Source organism: Pseudorasbora parva, chromosome 1 (genome assembly GCF_024679245.1).
Source record: "Pseudorasbora parva isolate DD20220531a chromosome 1, ASM2467924v1, whole genome shotgun sequence".
NCBI lineage: Eukaryota > Metazoa > Chordata > Actinopteri > Cypriniformes > Gobionidae > Pseudorasbora > Pseudorasbora parva.
This window is the reverse complement of record NC_090172.1, coordinates 13,926,863-13,953,691: the sequence shown is the minus strand read 5'-3', so window position 1 is coordinate 13,953,691 and position 26,829 is coordinate 13,926,863. Positions and strand designations below refer to the sequence as shown.

At 37.9% G+C, this 26,829-nt stretch overlaps 1 protein-coding gene across 32 annotated transcripts in view; it reads right to left on the bottom strand.

Annotated features, from left to right (window-relative positions):
* Positions 1 to 20,376: 20,376 nt before the first annotated feature.
* The window catches only part of LOC137049274 (adhesion G protein-coupled receptor L3-like), a 425,717-nt gene continuing 419,264 nt past the window's right edge, over positions 20,377 to 26,829 (bottom strand). For 13 of the 32 annotated variants that reach the window (XM_067427809.1, XM_067428692.1, XM_067428185.1 and 10 more), the window contains 2 exons: positions 23,581 to 23,598; positions 20,377 to 22,651 (listed from right to left, as the gene is read on the bottom strand). In XM_067427809.1, the coding sequence (XP_067283910.1) occupies positions 21,813 to 22,651; positions 23,581 to 23,598 (857 nt within the window). In that variant the 3' untranslated portion in view covers positions 20,377 to 21,812. Of the gene's footprint in view, positions 22,652 to 23,546; positions 23,599 to 26,829 lie in introns of all 32 variants that reach the window. The other 19 variants (XM_067428735.1, XM_067428333.1, XM_067428748.1 and 16 more) reach the window with 4 other exon arrangements.

The following is a 26,829-nucleotide window of genomic DNA, read 5'->3' as shown; positions in this document are numbered from 1 at the left end:
TAGAAAGGGCAGTTATCTTACACATACGCCTCTCTGCCCTCTAATTTAAAGATTATCTACTGTGATTGGCATCTGAATGTTGAGATGGAGCGAGTGAAGAAAAGGAACATGTGGTGAAATGACCCGTCTGCTCCGAGCGCTGTCACCTGACCGCTCCATTTCCATGGCAACTATCAGGCGGACAGCATCGCGTATGTGGCAGTGAACAGCTGTGAGTTTCTGTGCTGATCACTGGAATGTGCAATGTAAATGTCTGAAGATACAGACATGATACTCTTACTACTAATACTGCACTTTGTATTATCAATACTGTGTGCAAATTCCCAGATGACTTAAGGTATTTTCCAAAATGCGCATTATACATATCCCACAATGCAAAGGACTTGACTCTACCTTGCATGTTTATTTCATTATTATTATTATTATTATTTTAAATTAAGTCTAATGCTGCCGTAAAGCAGAATCGGAGATATGCACATGGACATATGCATAAATGAATACATTGCTGAGGTGAGTATTTTATAAACGGAATGCAATTTGTCATATGTAACTTTTAAGATGCAAAGCAAAATAAGCTAACAGCACTTGGAGTGACCAGAGAAGGCACAGATCAGATGCATATAATCCAAAAGAAGACTTGATGTGCTCATAAATGTGAATGTACAAGTAGAATACGGTTTAATTGGTAACAAACTAAATGCAGTGTTATGCGAAAGTATTCATACCCCTTATTTTTCACATTTTGTTTTGTTACACCCTTATGCCAAGCAGTGTTAAATTACTTCTTTTTTTTGTCTACACAAATGCCAAAAAGCAAATAAATAAATAACCTGAAATGATTACATTGCACAAGTATTCATACCCTAATCAGTAGTTAAAGCACCTTTAGAGCCTTTTTAGGTATGATGCGACAAGCTTTGCACATCTGCATTTGAATTCAGTTTTGCACCCCTGGCTTCATCTCAGAGGAAAAACTTGTCAAAGAAGTTCCTAAGTTACTATGCTAAGTTGTAGTTAACCAAAGGGCAATCAATCTTACTTTTCCAATTGAAATTAAATGACCTTTTTTATGTAACTGACTTAAATAAGTTATTACCAGGCTTGGAGGAAAAGGTATTGACTACCTTTTAAGACTAGTCTTTTAAACCAACTCCGGATGCTTAAATTTTATTTTAGAAAAAATTTACATTTTAAATTTGTACTAATATTGTAAATACTGAAACTATCATTCAAAAAGCATTGTGTTTCAGAATATCAAGGGATATTCATTAAAATTGATCTTCAGTGCCCAGAAATTAATATGCAGTGCTTATTCCAAACAATGATCAGACAAGTGTATGGTGTTTAGTCTAGATAAATTATTTATTTATAACAAATGTAATAATATAGTGTACCAGTGCTTCATGGCTGCTGCTTAACTTTTTTCTTCTTCGTTTAACATTAGAAAGTTTATCTTGTACAACCCATTTTGCATGCATGTAAACATAGGTTGTTTTGTTCTTTGCATGTATTGTACTTGATTGAAATGGCAAGGATGAATCACATTTAAGCTACCCAGATGGGGGAAAAAAAGGTTACTGTTCCATTAAATTCAAATGTTTCCGCAAGACATAAATGAGGATACATTAACATTAAATGGAGACTTTTGCTTAAGTCTTCTGTTTCTCACACATCTCCTGAGACAAAAACTCTAACATTCTCATATTTGTCTCCTTTAAAGATTTAGAAGAGATCTCAACAACATCACACACTGTGCTCAGACTTTTCTCCTTAGTGAGAAACACTGGAGCTCTCACACGTCTTCTCTGAAGATTCATAAGAGATCTCAACATCATCACATACTGTGCTCAGATGTTTTTCTCCTCAGTAAGACTCCGGACCTCTCACATTTGTCTCCTCTGAAGATTAGAAGAGATCTCAGTAAATAAGGTTAATTGTTGATACAAGGTTAATTGTGTCTTTAACTAAGGAGAATATTCTGAGCACAATGTGTGATGTTATTGAGATCTTTTATGAAACTTTAGAGGTGACAAAAGTGAAAGTTCCAGAGTATCTAGCTGAGGAGAAAAGTCTGAGTACAGCGTGTGATACTGTTGAGATCTCTTCTGAAACTTTAGAGGAGACACATATCAACCATCCAGTCTCTCTAGCCAAGGAGACAAATCCGAGCACAGTGTGGGATGTTGTTGAGATCTCTTCTGAAACTTTAGAGGAGACAAATATAAGACATCCAGTCTCTCTAGCTAAGGAGAAAAATCTGAGCACAGTGAGTGATGTTACCGAGATCTCTTATGAAGCTTTAGAGGAGATAAACATGAGAGTGTGAGTGTCTCTGGTTAAGGAGAATAATCTGAGCACAATGAGTGATGTTACTGAGATCTCATGAAGCTTTAGAGGAGATAAACGTGAGAGTGTGAGTGTCTCTGGTTAAGGAGAATAATCTGAGCTCAGTGAGTGATGTTACTGAGATCTCATGAAGCTTTAGAGGAGATAAACGTGAGAGTGTGAGTGTCTCTGGTTAAAGAGAATAATCTGAGCTCAGTGAGTGATGTTACTGAGATCTCATGAAGCTTTAGAGGAGATAAACGTGAGAGTGTGAGTGTCTCTGGTTAAAGAGAATAATCTGAGCTCAGTGAGTGATGTTACTGAGATCTCATGAAGCTTTAGAGGAGATAAACGTGAGAGTGTGAGTGTCTCTGGTTAAAGAGAATAATCTGAGCTCAGTGAGTGATGTTACTGAGATCTCATGAAGCTTTAGAGGAGATAAACGTGAGAGTGTGAGTGTCTCTGGTTAAGGAGAATAATCTGAGCACAGTTTAAAATGTTACCGAGATCTGAGAGAATGTAATTTTTTTGTCTCAGGATAAACATGTGAGAAGCAGGAGACTTAGCCCTATGTCTCAATTTGATGTTCACTTGATCTAATTTCTGTCTAGGAGAAAGATATGAGTTGAGAAGATCTCATGTTTGATTTTTCTTTTCTCTGGGATTGTCCTTTTGGAAGGTGGATCTTTTACCCAGGCTGAGGTTCTGAATGTTATGGACTTAATTTTATTAAGGATATCTATCTATATTTTTCTGATTTGAGCTTTCCTTTGACCCTGACGAGAGCCCTAGTCCCTGCCACTGAAAAACATGCCCACAGCATGATGCTGCCACCACTATGGTTTACTGTTGGGATGGTATTGTGGTGGGGATGTGCCTGGTTTCCTTCAGACATGACGCTTAGAATGGAGGCCATGTGTAACCTGAGGCCAGGTGTAACCTGGCATTAAGATGTGTTTTGGACCACAAGTAGACAAAAGGGAGATTTCCGTTTCCGCTTGTTGTTTTAATCCATCTCTATTGTTCATCTTCGACCACTTCTGTCCTGATTTCTTTAAGGGGAGGGTCTATGGGTGGTCTTTCAGATATTTCGATTGAATGGACAAAATAAGCTCACACAGTTTACATATGAATGTTACCGGAGACGTTCTCTCGTCCATTCCGAACACAGAATGGACGAGAGAACATTATGCTTGGTAAGATTTTTGTCTTTAAACTAAACTTGGGTCCTCAGCTGACAAAGTTTAAATTGGGTAGCCATAATCCATAAGGCCAACTCTTGGGAGATTCCTGAACAAACCTCTTAAATTAAAGATTATGGAGGCTACAAGCTTCAGTGAGCCTTCAAATGCAGACTATCTTTCATAGTTTTCCCCAGTTTTCTTGACACAATCCTGTCTCTGAGCTCTACAGGCAGTTCTTCTGACCTTTTGACCATGGCTTTGTCTTTACTCTTGTAACCCCTCATGTTCGAACCACCCGCTTCAATTGGGACTCGAACTTTGGTCTACCGACATGAGAGTCGGACACTCTAACAGCTAAAGGCTGCAACCTCTAGCATCAGTTGCTAGAGCGTCTCTTGAGATCAGAGGAGTGAGGTTTACTCATAGAGCGACTACTAGTTGGCCTCCGTTACACTGTGATTAGCTGTTAGACCATTTTATTTAGAGGTATGTGGCTTTCCAAATCATTTCCATTTCATTGTACTACAATTCAAAAAGTGTAGAAATATAATAAAGGAGACCCAGCAAAACTGGAATGCTCCTTCTAAAGCTAAATTTCAAGTGTCCTAGAAAAGGGTACAAATACTTGCAGCATAAAATGTGAAACAAATTAAGGGGTATGAATAATTTTGCAAGGCACTGTATGTGTACTATCATTGATTGTAATCAAAGGGTTAAATATCAAAGTAATCAAATTACTGTTATTCAGCAAAGATTGGTTAAAAGTGACAGTGAAGATACGCTGCAAACGATTTCTTTCAAATAAATGCTGTTCTTTTGACTTTCTAATAAAATGTTGTTCTTTTGAAATCTTTCACAGTTTCCACAAAAATGTGATAATAAAAATGAGCAGCAAATCAGCATATCAGAATTCTGAAGGATCATGTGATACTGAAGACTGGAGTAATGATGCTGAAAATCCAGCATTGCATCACAGGAATAAATTATATTTTAAAATATATTCACATTTTCACAATATTACTATTTATACTGTGTTTTTGATCAAACAAATGCAGCCTTGGTAAGAAGAAGAGACTATTTTCAAAAGCATTAAACCATCTTACCTCACGTTTGAATAGCAGCTCCTCCACTCACATTAGAAGTCTGAATTTTCAATGATTTGTCATGTTTTTATGAGACCTTCTTGTGGACTTTTCTTTACCATCAACCAAACATGGACTACAGAGGAAAATTAGCCTGTATGGCTAATGCTTACCTTGTGACTTCATTGAAATGTACTTTTAGTGTGATTGTTTTAGACATGTAAAACGGAAGTCAATTGACAAATAGGCACATATTAGTAACAGGCTTTAGCAATTCATTTTACATTCCTTGCAGCTAATTCATTATGACAGTAAGATCAAACATACAGTTACTACAAAAACAAATACATAACCTCATCCGTGAACATGATTTGTGATGTCTCTGGATGGTAAAAAAAAAAACGTAATTTCCCATTGGTTCACTCTCCTTCATAGGGTCATCAAGCTTCGCCTTTGTTATTATTTTGAAAAGGCTCCCTCTAGCTGCAATAACTTACTTATTGTGGCTTTAATTACAACAAAAAATCGATCACTGGAATATTAGATGAAAAACTTAAACTTGTTTAATTTCAGATGGTTGCAAAGGCCGAATTTCAGAATACAAGTCTTATACTTTTAAGAAATAGCACTGATTTCAAAAAGGAATATCCCACACATTCGAATAGAATGCAAGATCGCTTGTCATGTGATCTCTGCACTTAGACTGACACGGCTCAATTACAGACTCTCTGCTACTGGCATTTCATTTCTTTGGATTGCTGCCTTCGGCGGTCCATGAGGGTCCTAACGAGTGTGAGCCTGTCAGAGCAGAGCTGTCATTACCAGCACACAATGATGACCCTTACTGCAGCCTCGCCAGCGTGCACACACTGACACAGCAGAACAGAGGCAGATGACCAGAGCGGCTGTTGTCACTATGTAGACAGCTGCCTACTAAGGCCATCAAATTGTATATTATCATGTGAATGATTTTATATCACGATAAGAACGCAAACCAAAAGATTATGCATGATAGCGAAGCACAAGTCACGTTGAAAGCTGTTGCAAAATTAGCCAATGTGACGTTGTATAGGAGTGTGTGACGGTAATATCAAATTTTAAAGGTGTCATATAATGGTATATACACATTTACAAGTTAATTCTGTGGAAATTTGTGTTTGCAGTGCCTTTACACAACCATCCTATAATGATAAAAATCCATCCCGTGTTTTTTTTAATCTCCTCATATGTTTTTCCCCTGTCTCAAATCGAGCCGTTCGATGTGTGATGTCATACGGCCTGACACCCCTCCCACGACAGTTGGTTGACAGCAGCGTTTCATCTCAGACCTGCCCTGAGCGAGCTCTCATCATAGTCCGCTTTTGTTGATACGCTGGAGCAGAATGGCGTCTAATTGATTGCGGGGTTCTGTTCTTGGGAGTAATAATGAACACAGCAGTCATTTTGATGTTCCTAATCTGAACTGCTGAAGACACAGTGTCATCTGTTCTGTTTTCTTTGGGAATATTCCTCCCAGATCAACATCATGCTTTCATGTTTGCGCTGCGCAAATCATTTCTCACCAGACTGCTTTATAATCAAGGGGCAGTATAAAGCAGGTTTTGCCAAGAAGCTGCTCCTGAAAAAAGACCGTTACCAACTATTCGTGTTCCTGCTGCACCTCCAGAAGAAGTGAGTGTAGTTTGAAATGCTTGCATGCTTCACGATGGATGCGGCTAAGGCCGGTTTCACACTGCACGCGTTAGCAGGACATAAGCAGCGTGTGTTTTTTTCGGCGCCCATGTTAACAGATTAGAGCATTCACACCACAGGCAGAGGCGGCGCGGCAGCGCATCGCAGGAGCAGAGCAGAAGCAGCAGTGCCGCGATCATTTGGGCGTCGAGTCTATTTTTGCTGTGCTGCTCACGCTGAATTAAAGCCAGTGTATAGTTCTTGATAAAATTGACCTGGTTAACATGAAAAATAACAAATTTTTCCATAAAATCATTAAGTGAAGTGTTCCGTGAGTTTCATTATCACCGCATGAAATCCTGTGCTGTGAAAAAAAAAAAATGAAATGCATGAAAAATGCATTCCAAAAGTTTCTGCCCAAACTTCAACGGGGTGTTTAAATGATTAAACCCAGAGGCATATCTTAACTATAAGGTTACTTTTATCATGTAAACTACCTATATAGCATGTTATATGCATGTGGTTTTGGGACAGAGGGGAAAACGGTTGCATTTGCAGCATATATGCCCAAATTTACAGGGCAAGTTAAACTTCGGCATGGTTTCTATATATGACGTTCTCAATATAATTCATTATCCCACGTTTATAATGACCGTGCTTTATGGTTATTGTGTTATTACAAACTGTGTACGCTGGTGACACATATGACATCATAGCTCCTCCACAGACATTTAACATTGAAAGTATATATGACAATGTCATTCTGATCACGGAGTTTAAGTGGCTAATGTCAGTGCTTCAGTTGTACCTAACACTGCATAGATAAAGTTATGCATCACTGACAAGCCTACATTTACAGAATTTTTTTTTCATGACCATTAACTGTAACATCAATCTGTCAATGAACTAACGTATACATAAGTAAACACATTCGTATCTCACTACGCTAACATTTCCCTGCCAGTACATACAATGATAGAACAAAGTGACATTACGTTAACCAACCATTCAGAAACGTCCAGCTCGCCACAGAACAGAGGGGCTGGGTGAGCAAAGCTCATTATCATTTAAAGCCGTATGCACTGAAATGGCTTGGTGAAAACAGAGCTGTTTTGGACCAGGTAAAATTAGTGTTTACTAAGGATAATTTTAAATTAAAGTATATTACAAACTTTTCATTTAGATACTAAATAATCGTATTAACTTGTACAAAAACGGCATTATATGACCCCTCCCTCCCTCTCTTTTGTCCTCTCCTGTCCTCAGCAAGTATCCAAGGTAAACCCAGCCCGATCTGCCGGCGATTTGATTCCGCCCTGCAGCTCAGACTGGAAACCTGTACATTGTTTTATCCTGCTTCTGTTTCAAATTTGCAGAGACCATTCGGCTTATCCACCTGGCGTGCTGTTGGTGAGTTTAACAAAATGATGGCTCGAGAAGCATTGGATTGATTGGTCTGATTGGTTAAAGGTCTATCCTATTGCGTACAGAGTCATTTGAACTATGCCCATTGATCATACCTCTTGTGGTCTGATTGGTTAAAGAACTATCCAAATGTGTAGTTATTTGAATTATGCTCGTTGATCATGCCTCCTGTGCAGTAGAAAACACAGAGCAGGCTCCCCAGAACAATGTTCAATCTCAAAATATTGAGCTTGGTCTAGTGATAGCCAGACAACCTAATCTTATCAGATTTCAGCTATTGGATTGGATAAAATCTTAAAAATGGGTTTGTAGTAACTCATAATGTAATAAGTATTACATTAATAATGCAATAAAATGTTCATAATGTAATAATGTTCTCAAAATGTAATAAATGTATATCATGTAAAAAAAAAATACATCTTGAATTCTCGATTTTATTACATTATGAATATGTGTAGGCTATGTGAGAGGTTGTGAGATGTGTCTGAGTTGAAAAATGAATATTTTTTGTATACAAAAAAATTATAATTTCATGAATGTTAGACCTGTTGCATTTCTCTCTCTCTCTCTCTCTCTCTCTCTCTCTCTCTCTCTCTCTCTCTCTCTCTCTCTCTCTCTCTCTCTCTCTCTTTCTCTCTCTCACACACTTTTTTATTAACTGTAAGGGAACATTTTATTACGATAATAATGTAATACTTATCACATTATGCGCAGTTTTACGAACAGATTTTACATTACGAGTTGCTACAATGTTCAAAAGAAAGAAAGAAACAAATATGAATAACCGTGTTGATGGGAGGTGGGTGTTTTTGAAAGAAGTCTCTTTGTTCACCAAAGCTTCATTTATTTTAACCAAGAATACATGAACACAGTAATGTTGTGAAATTTAAAAGAACAGTTTTCTCTTTGAATATATTGTAAAATGTAATTTATTCAATGCATCATTACTGGAGTATTCAGTGTCACATGATCCATCAGAAATCATTCTACTATGCTGATCATAAAACATTTTTTATTGGTTATATCATCAATAATTACAACTGTTGGTGTCATTTCTGCCACAATCAAACGGTTAGCAAGGAGACAGCAGCATCAGTGAAGAGCTTATGATGAAATTCAATGATCAGGCATAACATTATGACAGATGAAGTGAATAACTCTTCATCACGGCACCTGTTGGGATATATTAGGGATATAATGGGATATATTAGGCAGCAAGTGAACATTTTGTCCTCAAAGTTGATGTGTAAGGATTTGAGCGAGTTCGACAAGGTCCAAATTGTGATGGCTAGACGACTGGGTCAGAGAATCTCTAAAACTGAACAAGTCAGATCCATAGAGGCCCAACTTTGCAACTTGCAGGACTTAAAGGATATTCTGCTAACATCTTGATGCCAGATACCACAGCACAAATTCTGGAGTCTAGTGGAGTCCATGCCTCGACGGGTCAGGGCGGTTTTGGCAGCACAATATTAGGAAAGTAGTCATAATGTTATGCCTGGTCAGTGTATGTGATGTGTGAAGAATCAAGGTTAATTAAATTATGTAATTTATATTTATAAGGACACAATTTCATTTAAAGAATGAAAGTCTAAAAGAAGTCCCTGAAAGAAGGTTAAAACTATCAAATCTACTTAGAAGGCATTTGAAATATAGCCCAAATAAATAGAGTTAATAAAAGTTTCAAAGACTATCAAAAAGTCTAAAGTTAAAATGTTGGTTTCAATAAAAATCAGCTCCTGGAACATTAAAGTCTAAGCAGCTGAAGACACATTTAGTACTGATACGAAGTGCTCGGTAAATATGAGTTGGTCCAGACCCGCAAATCTGATGTCCATAAATTGTGCTGTGTTTCTGCGTCTGTTAGCGTGACCCAGGCTGCTGTGTGAGCATGTTTGCATCTCGCCTGTTATGAACTGCTCTAACCACTCATTGATAATGTGGAGTGTGTGAAAGAGTAAGAGTGTGTGTGTTTGTTAAAGTGCAAACTTTCAAACACTTCACAAGCGCCAACCATTTTAAAATGAAATGTATCTATTCAAATGAAATAAATTATTTAAAGGATCTGCTGCTAACATCTTGGTTCCAGATACCACAGCACACCTTCAGGGGTACAGCGGAGTCCATGCCTCGACGGGTCAGGGCTCTTTTTACAGTTCAAAATATTTTCAAAATACATGTTCAAGCAATATTTACCTTGTGTATTCTTAAAGAAAAGAAGAAGAAGAAGAAGAAAAAAACCCATAGGGGGCTGGAACAACATAAGGGTGAGTAAATTACCAAATATAATTTACTTTTGGATGAATTGTTTGTTTAAAATAGAGCCTAAATATCAATTTTATACAGTGGTTGGGCTTATTTTTTCTCTAGTAATCCATCAAATATGAAGATTTCACTTGAGTGGATGTGCTCTATTCATGGTCAAAAGCACGAATGTCACATGTTCATGAACAATGTTTAAATGTTCATTGTACCTCAAGTATTTCAAGGATTAATCTATAACTTAATACAAAATTGTTCTGTATAGAACTGAAGGATTCTGTATCCATGGCAACTTGTCATCCTGGGGCCGGATTCACAAAATATTTTTAACTGCCAATTTCTTCTTATTTTAACTTAAGAAAAAAATAAGAATATTTTGTATTCCCAAAAACTTTTCTTAACAATGTTTGTATCTTTTTTCTTGGGATTGTTATTAAGGTAATATTTAAGAAGTATTCATATTCACGAAAAGAATGTTCTTCAAAATCATTGTAAATAACTTCTTAAAGTTAGGATAACCTCCAACCTATCTTAAATACCCAAATGTAAGATATTTAACCAATTTTTTATTAAGCATTACTACATAACTGTAGCTAGCTAAATATAATATTTATAACTAATGCCATATGGACGAGTATAACACCAGCAAAACTCGCACCAACCTGCAAGTGTAACCAGGGTTACCAGAGAGTAAAATAAGAATAAATAATGCAATTAATATAACAACTTAATAAAGTTGAAAAACTACTGGAAACAACTTAGAAGAAATATATTCATAGAAGGAAATATTATATATATATATATATATATATATATATATATATATATATATATATATATATATATATATATATATATATATATATATATATATATATATATATATATATATATATATATCTGCTATTAATCTTACCAATGACGATCAGTTTTGTATTTGAGATGAGTCAATGGCTGTGTTCGAAATCGCCCCCTATACCCTCATTCACTATTCCCTACATTAGTCCACTTGAGGGAGTGAAGGAAAACGAGTGAGTGAATTCTGACACTGACTGAGTCGGAAGCGCGGCCGCTTTTGCAGTTTCTGCTTGCTGTTTATTTGAAACGTAACAAACTGGCTCCAGTAATAATGAAAAGATGTATTTTGAACTCTGCCGTGGAAACTAGCATATATAAACCATAATCAAACAATTTAATAATCAATTAAAAATGATTTTATACTTGTATGCATGATAGTCCGCTGGGCCAGTGCAGTTTGGAAGATGGATGGATGATTTATCCAGCTACGAGCGCCATCTGGAGCTGTTCGGTCGATCACAAGCCAGCAGCAATAAACGTGGAAGAAGATAGCAAGCACGATATTGTGGAAGAACACAGTCACTGCATAAGCTTCCTTCGGATCATAATATTAGGAATGTGTGATACTTCATTTATTTTTAATGAAGTTCCAGCTCACGTGCTCACTTTATTTCACTGTGAAGTCACTTGTAAACAAATCTCCGGTCGATGCGAGCTATGTGTAATATAAATCAAAACCCAGCGTTTTGGAGAGAGCCTCAAAACCAGTGTAGAAAATAGCCTATTACTTATTAGTTATGATGTTTTTGAATGTAAAAAACACACAAATATAATTAGTTGACCTCAGACAACAGTATAAAAAAAGCACAAAAAAAAAAAAACAGTTCATGACACCTTTATCTTTTTTCTTAAGAACATTTTCGTGAATCCGGCCCCTGGTTTCCAACATTTTTTAATTTCTTAAAAAGCAACACAATTTTAAAACAAGCCTTCTCTTTTTGCTTATTCAACACAGCTAAATTATATTTAAAAGAAAACAGTGACTTTTTGGGACTTAAGCTTATTCACCATATCCCCCAGAGTTAGATAAGTTTATACATACCCTTCTCATCTCTGTGGGTGCCATAACTCTGTCTGACACACCCACCGCTAGCCTAGCTTAGCACAAAGACTGGAGGTTAATGGCTCCATCTAGCCAATTGCTGGCTACCTACGTGACAAAATAACACCAATGTTTTCCTATTTACATGTTGTGATGTGTATAGTTACATTGTTTACTAAGACCAATGGAAAATGAAAAGTTGCGATTTTCTAGATCTATATGGCTAGGATCTATACTCTCATTCCTGCGTAATAATCAAGGAGCTTTTCTGCTGTACCATGGGTGCAGCGGCGCAATGATATTACACAGCACCTCATTTTGCTTCCCTCATTCTTAAGCGTATAGATGATCAATTTGCAAACCTTTCTGTATTGTGTCCCCTATCCAGACTTTTTATCTCCCCCTCTATAAAAATTGTATACACATGGTTTAAATCGGAAATTCTACTCCCCACTTCATATTTTCATTTAATATATTTTCATTTATTTATTTTTTGCACCCACAATATGCTGTCATTAATTTGACAAAGAACGGCACAATCAAGTCAGGCTAGAAACTCCCACAAATACAAATGCAATAAAGTCAGCCACAAAAATGACACTGCCACACCTTTTCAGCAATAATTTATCACTGCATGTCTTTAGTAAATCCTGATAGGTGTTTTTTAACGCCAAAAGATGGTTTACACTGGCGCAAGCAGTTAGTAAATCTGGCCTTTTGTGTTCAAAAGTTTTGACATTTTCTTAAAGAAAGTAAAAAGAGACTTTATATCAGAGGAGAACATTCTAAAATTGAGATTACAGCAATTGTTTCTGGCTTTAAGATGAAATTTACAGAGAAAAAGTAATAATTCAGTGTCATCAAGATTAACATAATCGGACCAACAAAAAAAGATTTAGTTGTGTCTATAGGCATGCGTGTTTAGCTCGAGTATACTCTGGTGAAAGAATGAGAATGAACGCAGGCTCGTAGATCTGGCTGACTTTTCCATTTGTTGACATGACATAATTGGATTCAGATTTTAAGTATCATATACTTACTACGTTGAGTCTCCACCTTAGAGATAATCACCATATAAAACCATCAGATCAAAAAATACAATATTAATCATATCATGTAATATAATATAATTTAAACTATAATCTGTTAAATTATTATGGGATCTCATTCAAAGAGTTCAGAGTCTTTACTTTTTGTTTCTATTTGTTTAATTTCTATTTTTGAAATATTTCTATATTAACATATTTTAATGACAGCATATTTATTGATCAAAAATGAATTATTTTATTCATCAAAATAAACAGAAAAAAGGGTCAAACTCTGCTGAAGTTATTGTTTTGAACAAGTATTAAAGACCCTGTATTGTCAAAATTAAGTATGTGATCTGAGTTTGTCACACCACAGAAAAATATGTTATTAACCACCCAGCCAAATTTGAATGATAATAAAAGTCGCCAAGTAAATAAAATGAGATCAAAATCTTGAAAAAATGAGCAGTATTCTCTGCTCTCAAACGCTGGGGGCGTGTCCGCTGGCTGCGCCGAAACCAACACATTCTCACACCCAACTCGTCACATATGGACGCTTGACCAGGACCCCTTGTCGTCACTTTTCAACGAACTGGGCGTACCTTTATCGTCAATTTTCGACGCGCTGGGTCCTCCATTCATTTCAATGAGAAACCTTTGGCGTCATACACAGACGCACTGGGAATGGGAATATTATTGTCATGGTGAAATTTACTTTTTGATTTATTTATTGAAATTATTTATTGGTTTATAATTTTGCCATTATGACATGTTGGAGTGTGCTTCTCAATTAAATCAGCAAGCATAATTTCATTTACATTTATTTTATTTACGCTATTTAGACACATTTTAACATGTAACCCAACCCCACCCCATCTCTAAACCTACCCATTTGTGTGAACATGATATAAAACACAGGATATAACAGAACGACTACATCCACGAGTTATTCAAAAAAGTTAAATAATCCAAGTTTTCCGAGGCCAAACGATTGATTTGCATGAAGAAAATCCCCAAAAGCAAAAAGCATCTCCATCCGCCGAAGATCATGAACACATCAAATTTCAAATATTGCCGCCCGTACTTCAGATTTCATAGTGAAATTGCATTGGCTCTCGTATGTCTTGTGTGACCAATTGCATCATTACGTCAGCATTGATTGTAAAATGTAATTGGCTCTCCTGTGTCTTGTGACCGACTGCGTCATGCTCAGAAGTCTTTTGAATTATTTGAATGAGATATGAATGAGTTCGTTCACGGGGCAGCGGGATCATCATTTTCAGCGATTAAAACATCAAGATCAACTCTGTTCTTCACATGAAGATATCGTATGACTTCAGAAGACTTGGAATGCATCATAAGCTAATACTTTTATACTGTTTCGGTCAGATTTTGCAATAAATACTTGTGACTGTACATTTATTTTCCTGTTATGTGTTTTATATTGTTAAGATATGGGTAGGTTTAGGGTAGGAGTGGAGTTAGTTGCTCCAAAATATAAAAGTAGCCTTTAAAACCTGATAACCGTCACGAGGACGAGGACGCACTGAAGGTCTCTTTGTTTAAATTAGCTCAAAATTACTATCAGATGTAAGTAATTACCTTGACAAACTATACATCATTAAAAAGATCTAAGACTAAAGTTTAATTTTTTTACCTCTGTTTTATTCTCAAAGTCTTATAGTGACCGTAATGTGTTAATATGTTCCAGGAGTTATGAATATGATCTTGGGCGTCGCTACCTTTTGATTGTAATATGCGCGTCATTTGCTCCCATTCATAAAAAAATCCTCCTTGGTCGTCATGAAGACACTCGACAAAACAACTTCCCTCAGGGCTTTTACTTCAAAAGTGTGCAGATGTGGAGAAATATTGATAGATTCTCACACGTTTGAGTCAAATTTCTATACAGAGAAGTATTATTTATTCAATCTTTATCCAAAATCCGCGGATGTGTGATTATGAGCGCAGTAGGCTGTGATATGCTGTGTTTTCAATTCATTCTGGCAGCCGGGGGGCGCTGGAAAGCTGTACTACTGAAAATTCACCCCATGGGGAACACATGAAGAACAGACACACCATGTGACATTCAGGAAGTATCTGACATATGGACATATCCACACAGCTCCCTGGGATCGTCAGATCGCTATTTTATGCAGATAAACACGTTTTAAGACAATAAACACACAATCGCGGCAATATATGGTTGGTCTGTGTTCTTTATGCCATGTTGGGTGGTTTCATAATAGATGATATTTATAATGCAATGCTATTCCACATAGCTTTTAGCATTGTATATTTTCTGTCAGATTTTTTGACCCGAAGCTATATGAGATCACATATTGTTATATAAAACACTCTACATATAAAATATAAAGTGATATGAAGCAAGTTTTGAATAAAACATGATTTTAATCGTATAAATTGTTGTTTTGCTGGTGTGCTAAGCTAACATGCTAGCTTGCCCTAGATGCACCTGCCACTGAGTAAATACTTTATTTTTATGAACATTTTCTAAATGTAAAACTACTGAAATGCTTATTTGGACGAAATGCATTCAATAGAGTCTCAGTGAGGGTAAAGTGAGAGGTTTGATTTAGAAATGAGGTTTGAATAGAACAGTTTGAATAGAGAATCGTTAGTAATTATAATGCAGACAAAAGAATAATAATTGGAGCCATAACCAGTCCGCAGAAGTGTGAATGCCGGGGAGACAAACTGAATGGGGCAGTTTGCACCTCTAAACAATAGAGGCAATACAGCGACTGAAAGCTGAGAAGACATGGCAATAAACATCAGTTGATATTTTAGAGATATCTCAAAATAAAATCACATGAAACGATCTTGTAAAACGTTTAATAAAATGCAGAGTTTTAGACTGATCATCTTCAGATCTGAAATATAACATGGTCAGACTTGTGGCTTTAGCTGTAGTGCATTTCTAGATTTCTCCAAGGCCCACTTCAATTTTATTTTCATAAAGATATATCATACAAATAAATTTCTAATAACTTTACAAAACTTTGAAGCTTATTATAGCTTTTTTTTATTATAAAAAATATTATCATTTTGACTTTACAGTAAACTGCCAGGTGTCTGCTTTCAAATGAGACCATAATTATGCTTTTAGTGCAAAGGATTCACAAACTGTATTTGTTTTAGTCTGAGTATACATTTCTTAGGATTTTTTCAAAATTTAGAAATCAGCTTAACAGGTTAAATATTAATAAAATCATGTCTGCTTTTACAAACGCAAAGAATTAAATGTGTCTGTGTATGACGCCAAAGGTTTCTCATTGAAATGAATGGAGGACCCAGCGCGTCGAAAATTGACGATAAAGGTACGCCCAGTTCGTTGAAAAGTGACGACAAGGGGTCCTGGTCAAGCGTCCATATGTGACGAGTTGGGTGTGAGAATGTGTTGCCGAAACCACCCCCACTCGCGGGAAAGCTACTGCCGCCTCACTCAAATGCCATACATGCAAGAGTTAGCAAGGCGTAAGCAGCGCGTGTTTTTTTCGGCGCCCATGTTAACATTCACACCGTTTACTAATAATATTCACGTTAATAATCACACAAATTATTAAACCCAGAGCATATTAAGGTTACTTTTATCATGTAAACTACCTATATAACATGTTATATGCATATGTTTTTGGGACAGAGTGGAAAAAGGTTGCATTTTACAGCATATGGGACGGCAGTGGCTCAGTGGTTCATGTAGATTGTCTACAAACCGGAAGGTTGTTGGTTCAATCCCCGGTTCCACCTGACCAAGTGTCGAGGTGTCCATGAGAAAGACACCTAACTCAAGCTGCTCCCGACGAGCTGGATGGCACCTACATGGCTGACACTGCCGTCGGCGTATAAATGAGTGTATGAATGGGGGAATGTGAGGCAATATGTAAAGCGCTTTGGATGACCATATGGTCTGTTGAAAGCGCTATATAAATGCAGTCCATTTACCATTTATATATGCTTCAATCAAAAATCAAAGCACGACAATGACAGTGTCGGAGGAGAATGAGCTGCGGTTCATCTGCGTGAGACGAACGCTGCCGGTGTGAATGCACAACAGCGCGCGGCTCCCGCTCTGCTCCTGCCCTGCCAACACACTGCTTGCGCGTGCAGTGTGAAACCGCCGTTAGAGGACATTGACATATTCGATAACCAACATCATCCCCCTCGATCTGCAACAGAATGGTCCGTGCTTTTTTCCTCTCTGTTTTATGCAATTTAGCTAGTTATGTAACTAGCATAAACGTAGCAAAATAAAGTTAGGCTAGCAATAAATAACATGGAATAAAGTGTATTTTGCCACTTTATAGTTGCATATCAAACTATAAGATATAATACAGATATAATATATACAGGTTTACAGATATAATAGTTGACATCACTTGTCTAAGGAATCATATTGATGTAACTTATATAAACAAAACAAAATAACGTTAGAGGGTTGCAGGATTTAGTTACTGTGGACTAATGTTACCTGTTGTAATTATAACACAAGCACACAAGGGAACTTACACTCATTGGTGGGCTCTTAACGTTATTGCGGATGATGTCTGCACCGGCTGTCGGCGGGACGGGAGGATGAAAGCAGGAGATATTCGGTCCAGCCCCATTCACCAGTAACAGCGGATTATCAGTGAATCCCAGTTGTCTCCGATGAAAGTTTATACAACTATCCTGTGTAAAATGATCACTACAGAGGCGGTTGTTGGTGGTGATCCTCGATCAGCTCTCCATCAAAGTGGCTCTTCATAAAATGAATCCACCTCTTCTTGATATGATCTTTTTCGGAAATTTAAATAAGGACACCGATCTGTTTTGTAAGTGACCACATCCAGGTAACGCATTTCCGCGATGAAGGCATAGCTAGCTAGCAAACTGTAGGCTATAGTAACTAATAGTACTCGCGATTGAGCAGCAAAATGGTTCCATGCCTGAGGAAGATCGAAAGATCGAAACGTTGCAATGAAACAATAAATCTTTTTAATTGCGAGTTGATAGTGTGCGGGACTTCTCCTTTTCATTTGATGATAATAGGACTGTTTTGTCCTGCTCTCCTACGCACCTATCACACACAGGTGTGCAACGTTTATGTGAGCAATACATTTCTAACATTTCTAATGTGTTTAGAATTGTTTTATAGAATTGCCTTTACAGGGACTTTAACTTAGACATTATAAAAAACAGTATTTTACCAACAGTATTTGTATCAATACTGTGTTTTTTGCCCCATGCTGGTCAGCCTTTAACCCCATGTGTGGTTAAAGACACCCCATTCATTTTTAAGATTTTTTAATTAAATAAACCACTTAATTTATTTTCACACATTTGTTGCTCCATTAATGTTCAATACAAACATATTTTTTTTTTCTGTACATCATACATTAAAGGAGTAGTGAACAGCACATTTTTCTTAAAGGGGGGGTGAACTGCTGTTTCATGCATACTGAGCTTTTTACACCTTTAAAGACTTGGATTCCCATCCTAAACATAGACAAAGTTTCAAAAACTAATGTTGGACGTTTGATGGAGTATTTCTGTGTTAAAAATACTCCTTCCGGTTTCTCACAAGTTTCGGCGAGTTTTTTTCGAGTATGGGTCTACTTGACGTTAAATAGAGCGGAAGGTCCTTGTATGGGCTGTACGGGCTCTTCTCCCGGTAGGGTGCGCGCGCGCGTGACTAGAAGGAGAGAGAGGAAATGCACGCTGTAAACAGTCTCTCAGGTGCAGATCCAGTCGTCCGTGAACACTTATGTCGCGCCGCGCTCCACTTTATTCCTATGGGTGACGTCGAGCGACTTCAACGCTTCAGCACAGCATTCCGGGAAGGCAGCGCTGCATTTGAACCGATTTGAATGCAGAAATGACGGGAAGCTTCAAGGCATCGCTTCAGTCGCGTCGCAAAGTGGATCTCCACGGTCACTGCTGTCACAGGACTTCACCAAATCATACCAAAGAAGTGTGTTTTTGACAGAGCGGTCCTGCTTTGGAAGATGCCGGTGAGTAAATCAACTTCAAATGTCTCTGCTGTTGGCTACCGTCGCATGAGTAAACATCAGTAAACGATACGATCGCGTGCTTCGTCATTCAAATGCGCTAACGGTTACTCCATTGTTGTTCTGTATAACGTTACACTATTCTGACTCTGACGTGCAAAACCGTTTTGCTTGCTACCTCTAAGGTCTAGTCACATACAATAGTCCATAAACCGAATCATGTCCTCATAAACTGCACACAAAGGCCCCTAAATACAGTACAAACCACAGAGACGGACGTCCTGATGTTGCTGTTTCTCCTGTTCAATTTATTTCAGCCTCAGATTTGATTGTGGATCATTATCTGTATTAGCTGAGATAGATGGGTTTCTCCACGCTTGAGGACGTCACCGCTTTGGGTGTGCTGGTCATTCTTTAGCTCCGCCCACACGATACGCCTCCAGGCGCTCGGTTTTTTCCGGAAAGACTCGGTACAGCCCATATTTCTTTTATAAATATGATAAAACTAAAGACTTTTCGGAGATATGAAGGATGCAATACTACTCTATAGGTACTCAAGATTGACATGAGATTGACTGAAACTGAGTGTTTCACCCCCCCTTTAAGGTGTGCCTTAAGCCCCGTTGTACCCTACTTAGCACATATAAATGCCTTATTCTGCATGACCTTATTGTGCATCCCTTAATTCTACCCAGCATCTAAACTTAAACGCAAAAAAAACCCTACCATATTAACTATTAATAAGCAGTAAATTAGAAGTTTATTGAGGCAAAAGGTCGTAGTTAATAGTGAGTGTGTGTTCCCTATACTAAAGTGTTACCGTCTTTCTTTACAAAGTGACATCACAAACTACCTGTCTGTGTCAGGCTTTCATAATATTGCATTAATCAGATCGTTTTATTAACGTGTCATCTGTAAAAGAATTTTTTTTTTTTTTTAGCACATCGTTGTCATGTAAACATACATTAATTTGAATGTTAGCTGTCTTATGCTAACCAACTATTTCCCCATAATGTGAAAAATGACATTATCATCACACACAGAATAACAAATATAATATATAATAAAATTCACCGACCTACTTTATATTAGATGTCTTTAACTACTATGTACTAACATTTAAATGAATAATTTGATACAATGCACTTACTGTGAACATACATGTTTTATATTGTACTTGCAAAAAAAAAAAAAAAAAACTGATTGTAATTACATCTGTAATTAATTTCTGTAGTTACATTTGTAATCACACTGGTGACCCTTCCCTTGTTTTGCAATACAATATGAACACAATAAGAACATTGTACTTATTTTATGATGTAATTTTTTTTGTAGTTAAGGCCACCTAATATAAAGTGGGACCAATTTCACTTCAAGTTTGATCAGGACCACAATCAGATTTGTATTTGTATTTTATTTATATTACTCTTTATCGTTTTTATAACATAAATGTAACAGATTTACATTTTGTTTTTCAAGGTTTAATGTCAAAAGAGCCCCTAATCGAAGAAAGCCACATGAGACGTGTTGTTGCAGAAAACGTACACATCCAGCAACTCTCGGCTTCACTCCGTCAGTCATTTATTTGTTGGCAAACAAGTTTCACTGTTACAACAAATATTAGTGAGAGGTCATTCAACCACAGGAGAAAAAAAATGGATAAATAAAAGAATAAATAAAATGAATAATAGTATTTATGCCAAAAATTATAATTGTGCCGCATTCATTTCACCTCTAGCAGTTTTGCAGAATAGTTTGTACTTTCCCCCTATGAAATAAATAAACATTCACTCTCCACCAGAAAAAAGGTTTACTCATTGTAAATGCGGATCTCTGTAGTCAAATCATACACGTGGCTCGGGTGCATCTCTGTCAAAGTCTCACTCTGTCTGAACGAAAATGACTTCTGTCGATCATATACCGTGAGTCTCATAGCTCTACCCCAAAATATATTTCTTATATATTTTCAATGCTAGGCACCTTTCTTCATCTCCGAACTGGTGTATACAAATCAAACAGAATGAGGAAAAATAGGATTTTTTTGTCTATTCTGTTGTTTTTATTTTTTCTACTTGCCATTATTCATACTTGAAATGAAGACATGAATGTAACAGATATAATTAAAAAAAAGAGCGAGGGATCAAAACCTGCCGTGTTGAGGACAAGACCATCAGGAGAGAAAGGAAATAATCTGAAATCACCATGGTTACGGAAGCGGAAGGCGTAGGAACAGAATAAGCACTATCCTGTGTAACACTATTGTCTGTACATTTACATAGAAATATTGTAGAATTCTCCAGTATTAGTTCTTCCCCCGCTTTTCAATATTTGTTATTAATACAGCAAAGAACAGAAATGGTGGAGCCGTCCTTCTTCGGTATTGTTCTCTGTTGCAGCAAAATGGGCTGCTTTTTTACCACATGAGAAGAAGAAACATATTTAAAAAGCAAATATGGATACAGAAGGTATTAAAATAGTTTCCGAGTCACATTGTTTCAGACTTGATTGGTGTTGACTGGATGCACTGAGCTACTAACAAGGTTTTTGGCAGTTATTTGTATTCCTTCGGGGCTGCTGAGAGTGAAAAACCCTTGAAATCTCATACTCCCCGCAAGGTTATACAGCAAATCCATTTTTGGGTCCGTTTTCCCTTTAAGTAGAAGTGCACGACCGATAGAATCAAAACAATGTCAACTTTCATTCCTCAACAAGCAAGAGTACCCATGATCCTTTCCTGAACAGAATACAAAATCGCCTACCACGGTTTGTTGTTGCAGTTCATTTTTCTGCGGACAGGTAGAAGCAAAAGTGAACAACTGTGGACGACAGAACGGTACGGAAACGCAGAAGAGCACGTGGAGCTCGGGATGCTGTTGGGTGATGAGGAGGATGAGCAGAGCGGAATGCGTGACGTTTGGCACCCTCTATAGGCTGGTGACCATGTGTGCGGGCTCCTGTGGCATTTCTTCGGGCGAAAGCTCGTCTTTGGGCGGGACGATAAAGCCGTCGCTGCTGCCACGGCCCAGCTGGTAGTAGCTGTGCAGCTGGTGCAGATGGTTGCGCGAGCCCAAGTTGGGCATGCTCTTATAGTACACGTCATCGGGCTCCCCGGTCCTGGGAAGCGTGTGCGTGTCGCCGCCGCGGGGCAGCGAATGCGCGTCGGTGCGCTCGGGGTCGGGCAGCGCGGGCATGCTGGTGTAGAGCGAGTCTCTCTGCGGGGATGGAGTCTCTTCCATTTGCTCCTCTGTCAGCAGAGGGAAGAAACTCTCACTGTTTTCTTGCGGAAGGCGCCGTCGCAATGAGGAAGCGGAGCTGAAGGTGGAGGGGAGAGGCTGGACGTGGCGCGGTGGCGGAAGCAAAGGGGCATTGGACTCCTCCCTGATCAGCTCCAGCCCTAGACTGTCCTCGGGCGGGAAAGATGCAGAGTCGTCCAAGCCCAGCGCAAGATTGACGGGCAGCATGGGCGAGTCTTTCGCCCCGCCGCCGTTGCTGACTTCGTTCACCAGCTTGTTCATGAGGTTGCGTCCGTGCTCTGCCGAGCGGTCGTGGTTGTTCAGGTAGGTGGGCAGGTAGTTGGAGGTGAGCTCTTTCAGGATCCGTTTCTCCAGCGTGGTCTCTTTGTGAACGTTGTACGTGCGGTCGATGATTTGCACGCAGTCGCTCATGTAATCGGCGCTGGCCAAGCTGTAGCTGTTGCCGTGGTTACCATTCAGTGGTAGAGTATCCATGGCACTTGTATCCCGAGCATTGTTCAGGATTCCCTCTGCAAGGCGGAGAGTCAAGGAGAAGAGTAATTAAAAACACTTGCGCCTGGTGCGTATAATAAGACCGGCATGCAAAACCGCTCGCAGAAACAAACCGAAAAACCTTGAAACTGTTCGTCCCTGAGGCGAATATTAATTGAGCTTCCAAACAAACACTATCTTGATTGGATTCGTCATGGGTTCAAGGCTGATGTGAGGTTTAAAACTCACTGAAACGTGCCAGCTGACCCAGTGATAATGGACTTACCAGTCAAACACATCTTTGGCCATCAATTAGCATTCCTCAATTTCCCCACATATCAAAGAACAGTCAAATCAATAGCAAAGCCAGCAAACACAACAAAAACACAATGCACAAACACACAACAATACACAACAGCGAAATGCAGACGCTTGGCATGTAAAAGCTTTTGACAAACCAAATCATGCTGGCCTTCATATATTATTAGGTACAGAGAGAGAGCAGCTTCTCCGCCTATAGGTTTCTACGTTTATTAAAATTGTGCATATTATCAGCATCTTGGCGTTAAATTTAACAACTCTCCCACACTCAAAAATCTAAATGTGGGAGCTCTTTCTTGTTGACCAATTTTTAGCTAAATAATTTGAGCATAAACAAACGAATAACATTTGTTTTATTTATCAGTGGATTCAACAAATATGCAAATTTTAATTGGGGGAAAAAAGACCTGGGTTGCAAAACACCGAATTGTCCACTCAGCTTCTACTTTAACAAAAGTATCACTTTGCATTGATGAAGAGACGAGAAAAGTAGGTTTTCATTTTAATGAGGTTGAGAGTGCTCTCTGATTAGAATATTGACTTAAACATCTCTTAGCAGAATGGCGTTTGCTATAGTTTTAAGAAAAGAGTAATAACGTTAAGGGAAATTACATTTGGTAAGCAATGTTTAGTTTGACTCCCATACTTGTCTCTCTGTAGGGCTCTTAAAGGACAGCATGGAAAAAGGAAAGAGAAAAAGGTACAGGTAAGCATTCACAGTGACCGCTCAAATAGAACATGCACACAGATTAATGAAGCGCAGGTAAATGGTTACGCTCAACCCCATCGTTTCACCTCTCAAATACAGACACACACCCCCGCGTCCCTTCGCAATCCCAGGATGCACATGTAAATGCCATAAAATTGTGCTTTAAAGCCCCCTGAATGTCTGGAGGGCGCAGAAATGGGCTCCTGTCTCCATTAGCGGCGCGCGCCGCTCTGAACGCGGTTCCACAGTCAGAATTGTATTCGGTAAGAGAGTTATTGATCGGGCTAAAGAGGAACATTAAAAGTGGCCTGGGATCTATTCGTAATTTCGGGCTTTTATTGATATTAGATTTCAAGGTCGCTACAATGTTGTCAACGTAGATGAAGAGGTTGTTATCCTGCGCTCACCCCTCCCCACCGACGCTGACCAGAAACGCGTCTGTCTGTAGAGCCTTTTGAATTCTTTCTGATCTCTGCATTAGTGAGGGTGGCACTAACAGGTGGTGACGGGGGGAAAGCGGATCACCAGTGCAACAGACAGACAGGAAGAGACAAGAGTGAGACAGCTGCGTGCAGGGATGCGTTATTGCTAACAGGAGAAGCCAGGCCTCCTGCGAGCATCTCAGCATGAGAGTGCAGTAAATTCCTGTTCTAAAAGAATGAGCTAGACATATGAAAAATGTCCATTTTTTTTCCAGTTATTTTGCTTTTTGTTCTTACGCACTAAAGCATGTATGCAAAAACGGTGCTTTAAATGTCTTGACAAACTAAAAGAAGTAAATGACATTTGTATGTATTCCAAAAAAAAAGATATAGGTTGTTCTGAATGTCAGCTTGCTTATTTTGCTCAAGATAAGGATTTATTAAGTCCACACTCATGCAAACAAGAAACTCTGCTTCTAACCACAGGTCGAGAGCTGTCGTTGCAACCACACAACTGTGCGATGCTGTTTGCGAATGTTATTTGGAACTATGGTTTCAGGAAACACTGACTGGCTGAACTGTGTTGATAATGACGGAACTTTGCGATCAAAGTTGGCTAACGATGCTTTTGGGAAACACACCCCTGAAAGACATCCTATTTGTTGAATGTGTTACATTCACACTTGGCCACATAAATTTGTCACAGCAAAATTAATATATATCCGCTCTTCTATTCCTGCACTGTTCAAATTTAATGGAGTTCACGTCAACAGGAGCAATAGAATTGATTTATCATCATCTAATTTTAAGATCAAAGCCCGCAACAGAAGAGAAACGCATTAGTACTGGTAAGTTCCTTTAGGGCCCTATTTTAACGATCCTTAGTACAGGGTCTGAAGTGCATGGAGCAGGTGCACATATCCCAATCCACTTTTGCTAGTTTAATGAAGAAAAAATGGCCGGTGCACCAGGCGCAGGGTCCAAAAGTGTTGTACCTAGTCTCTCAATGAGTCATTGGCGTGTGCAATAAACCAATAAGTGTCATCTCCTATTCCCTTTAAAAGGCAAGCGGATTGCTATTTACATGCCGGAATATAGACACCCTCAACCTGAGTCAGTTTAAATGCATGTGCGTATTGCCACGATTGGACAAATAATTAGCCAATTTCATTTGCAAACTACAAATAGGGAATTCTGATACATGCACTGATTATCCATTATATGTAGGCATTTTTAACATTAACAATCCTTTATTTTTTTTATATTTGGCATGTACATTACAGGCCAAAAGTTTGGACACATTACTATTTGTAATGTTTTTGAAAGAAGTTTCTTCTGCTCATCAAGCCTGCATTTATTTGATCAAAAATACAGAAAAAAATAATAATATTGTGATATATTATTACAATTTAAACTAATTGTTTCAGGATCGTTACTCCAGTCTTCAGTGTCACATGATCCTTCAGAAATCATTCTAATATGATGATTCATTTTCAAAATTGGAAACAGTTCTGCTGCTTAATTTTTTTCATAACCTGTGATACTTTCTTATAATACTTTGATGAATAAAAAGTAAAAAAAATAAAAAAAATAAAAATAAAAATAAAAGAAGCAAATGTTTTAACAATAGATTTTTTTTTTTGTAACAACAATATACACTATTGGTCAGTAATTTGGGGTCAGTCATTTTTTTCTTTCTTTTTTTGAAATAAATCAATAATTTTATTCAGCATGGATATGTTAAATTGATAAAAAAAATTGATAGTAAAGGAGATTTATATTATTTGAAAATGTTTTTATTTTGAATAAATGCAGTTCTTTTAAACCTTTTATTCATCAAATATATTAGGCAGCAGAACTGTTTCCAACACTCATAATAAATCAGAATATTAGAATGATTTCTGAAGGATCATTTTGATAGACTGGATGTCACATGTGACTGAAGACTGGAGTACTAATCCTGAAAATTCAGCTTTGCATCACAGAAATAAATGATAATTTAAAGTATAATAAATTGAAAACCAAATATTTTAAATTGTAATAATATATCACAATCTTAAAAAAAATCTGTATTTTTGATCAAATAAATGCAGGCTTGATAAGCAGAAGAAACTTCTTTTAAAAACATTACAAATAGTAATGTGTCCAAACGTTTCGCCTGTACTGTATGTTTGCTGCTCCGCATCCCTGTGTGTGTAATAAGCAGAGTGTATGTGTGTTGTGCACTCGCCTATAGGCACATATTATTAACGCACCCTTTAAATAACACAAAAAAATAGTGCGCCATTGACCAAAAAAACCTGGTCTAAAGTCATCGCAGTATTATTATTTTTTATTTAAAGGGTGTGGCATTTTCAGGTGCCTCAAAATAACAACACACCAAAAATGTGCCTGAACACACCTTGCTTTCAGATCATGGGCGAACAGATGGCCGCGAGTGCTTTTGCTATTTAAACAACGTGGTGCTGGACGTGAAAATGATCACTGAGTCGGGCTGAAACTAGCAAAAAACCCTCGCGCCGCGCCTGGCAATGTTTATGCCGGGCGTTTGATATGGCACTTTGTTTTAATGGAGATGATTGTGTGTTGAGCTTCAGGATGCAATGCCAAACTTAGTTTGTAATATCTGACTAACTGGAGCCGGTGCAATACACTCTCACACATTATTATTATTTTTTTTTTACTATTTTGGGAGGAATACAATTTACATATGTGGCTTCAGTAAGCAGATGCACTTTCTCTGTTCCATCTGGAATGCTTCTCA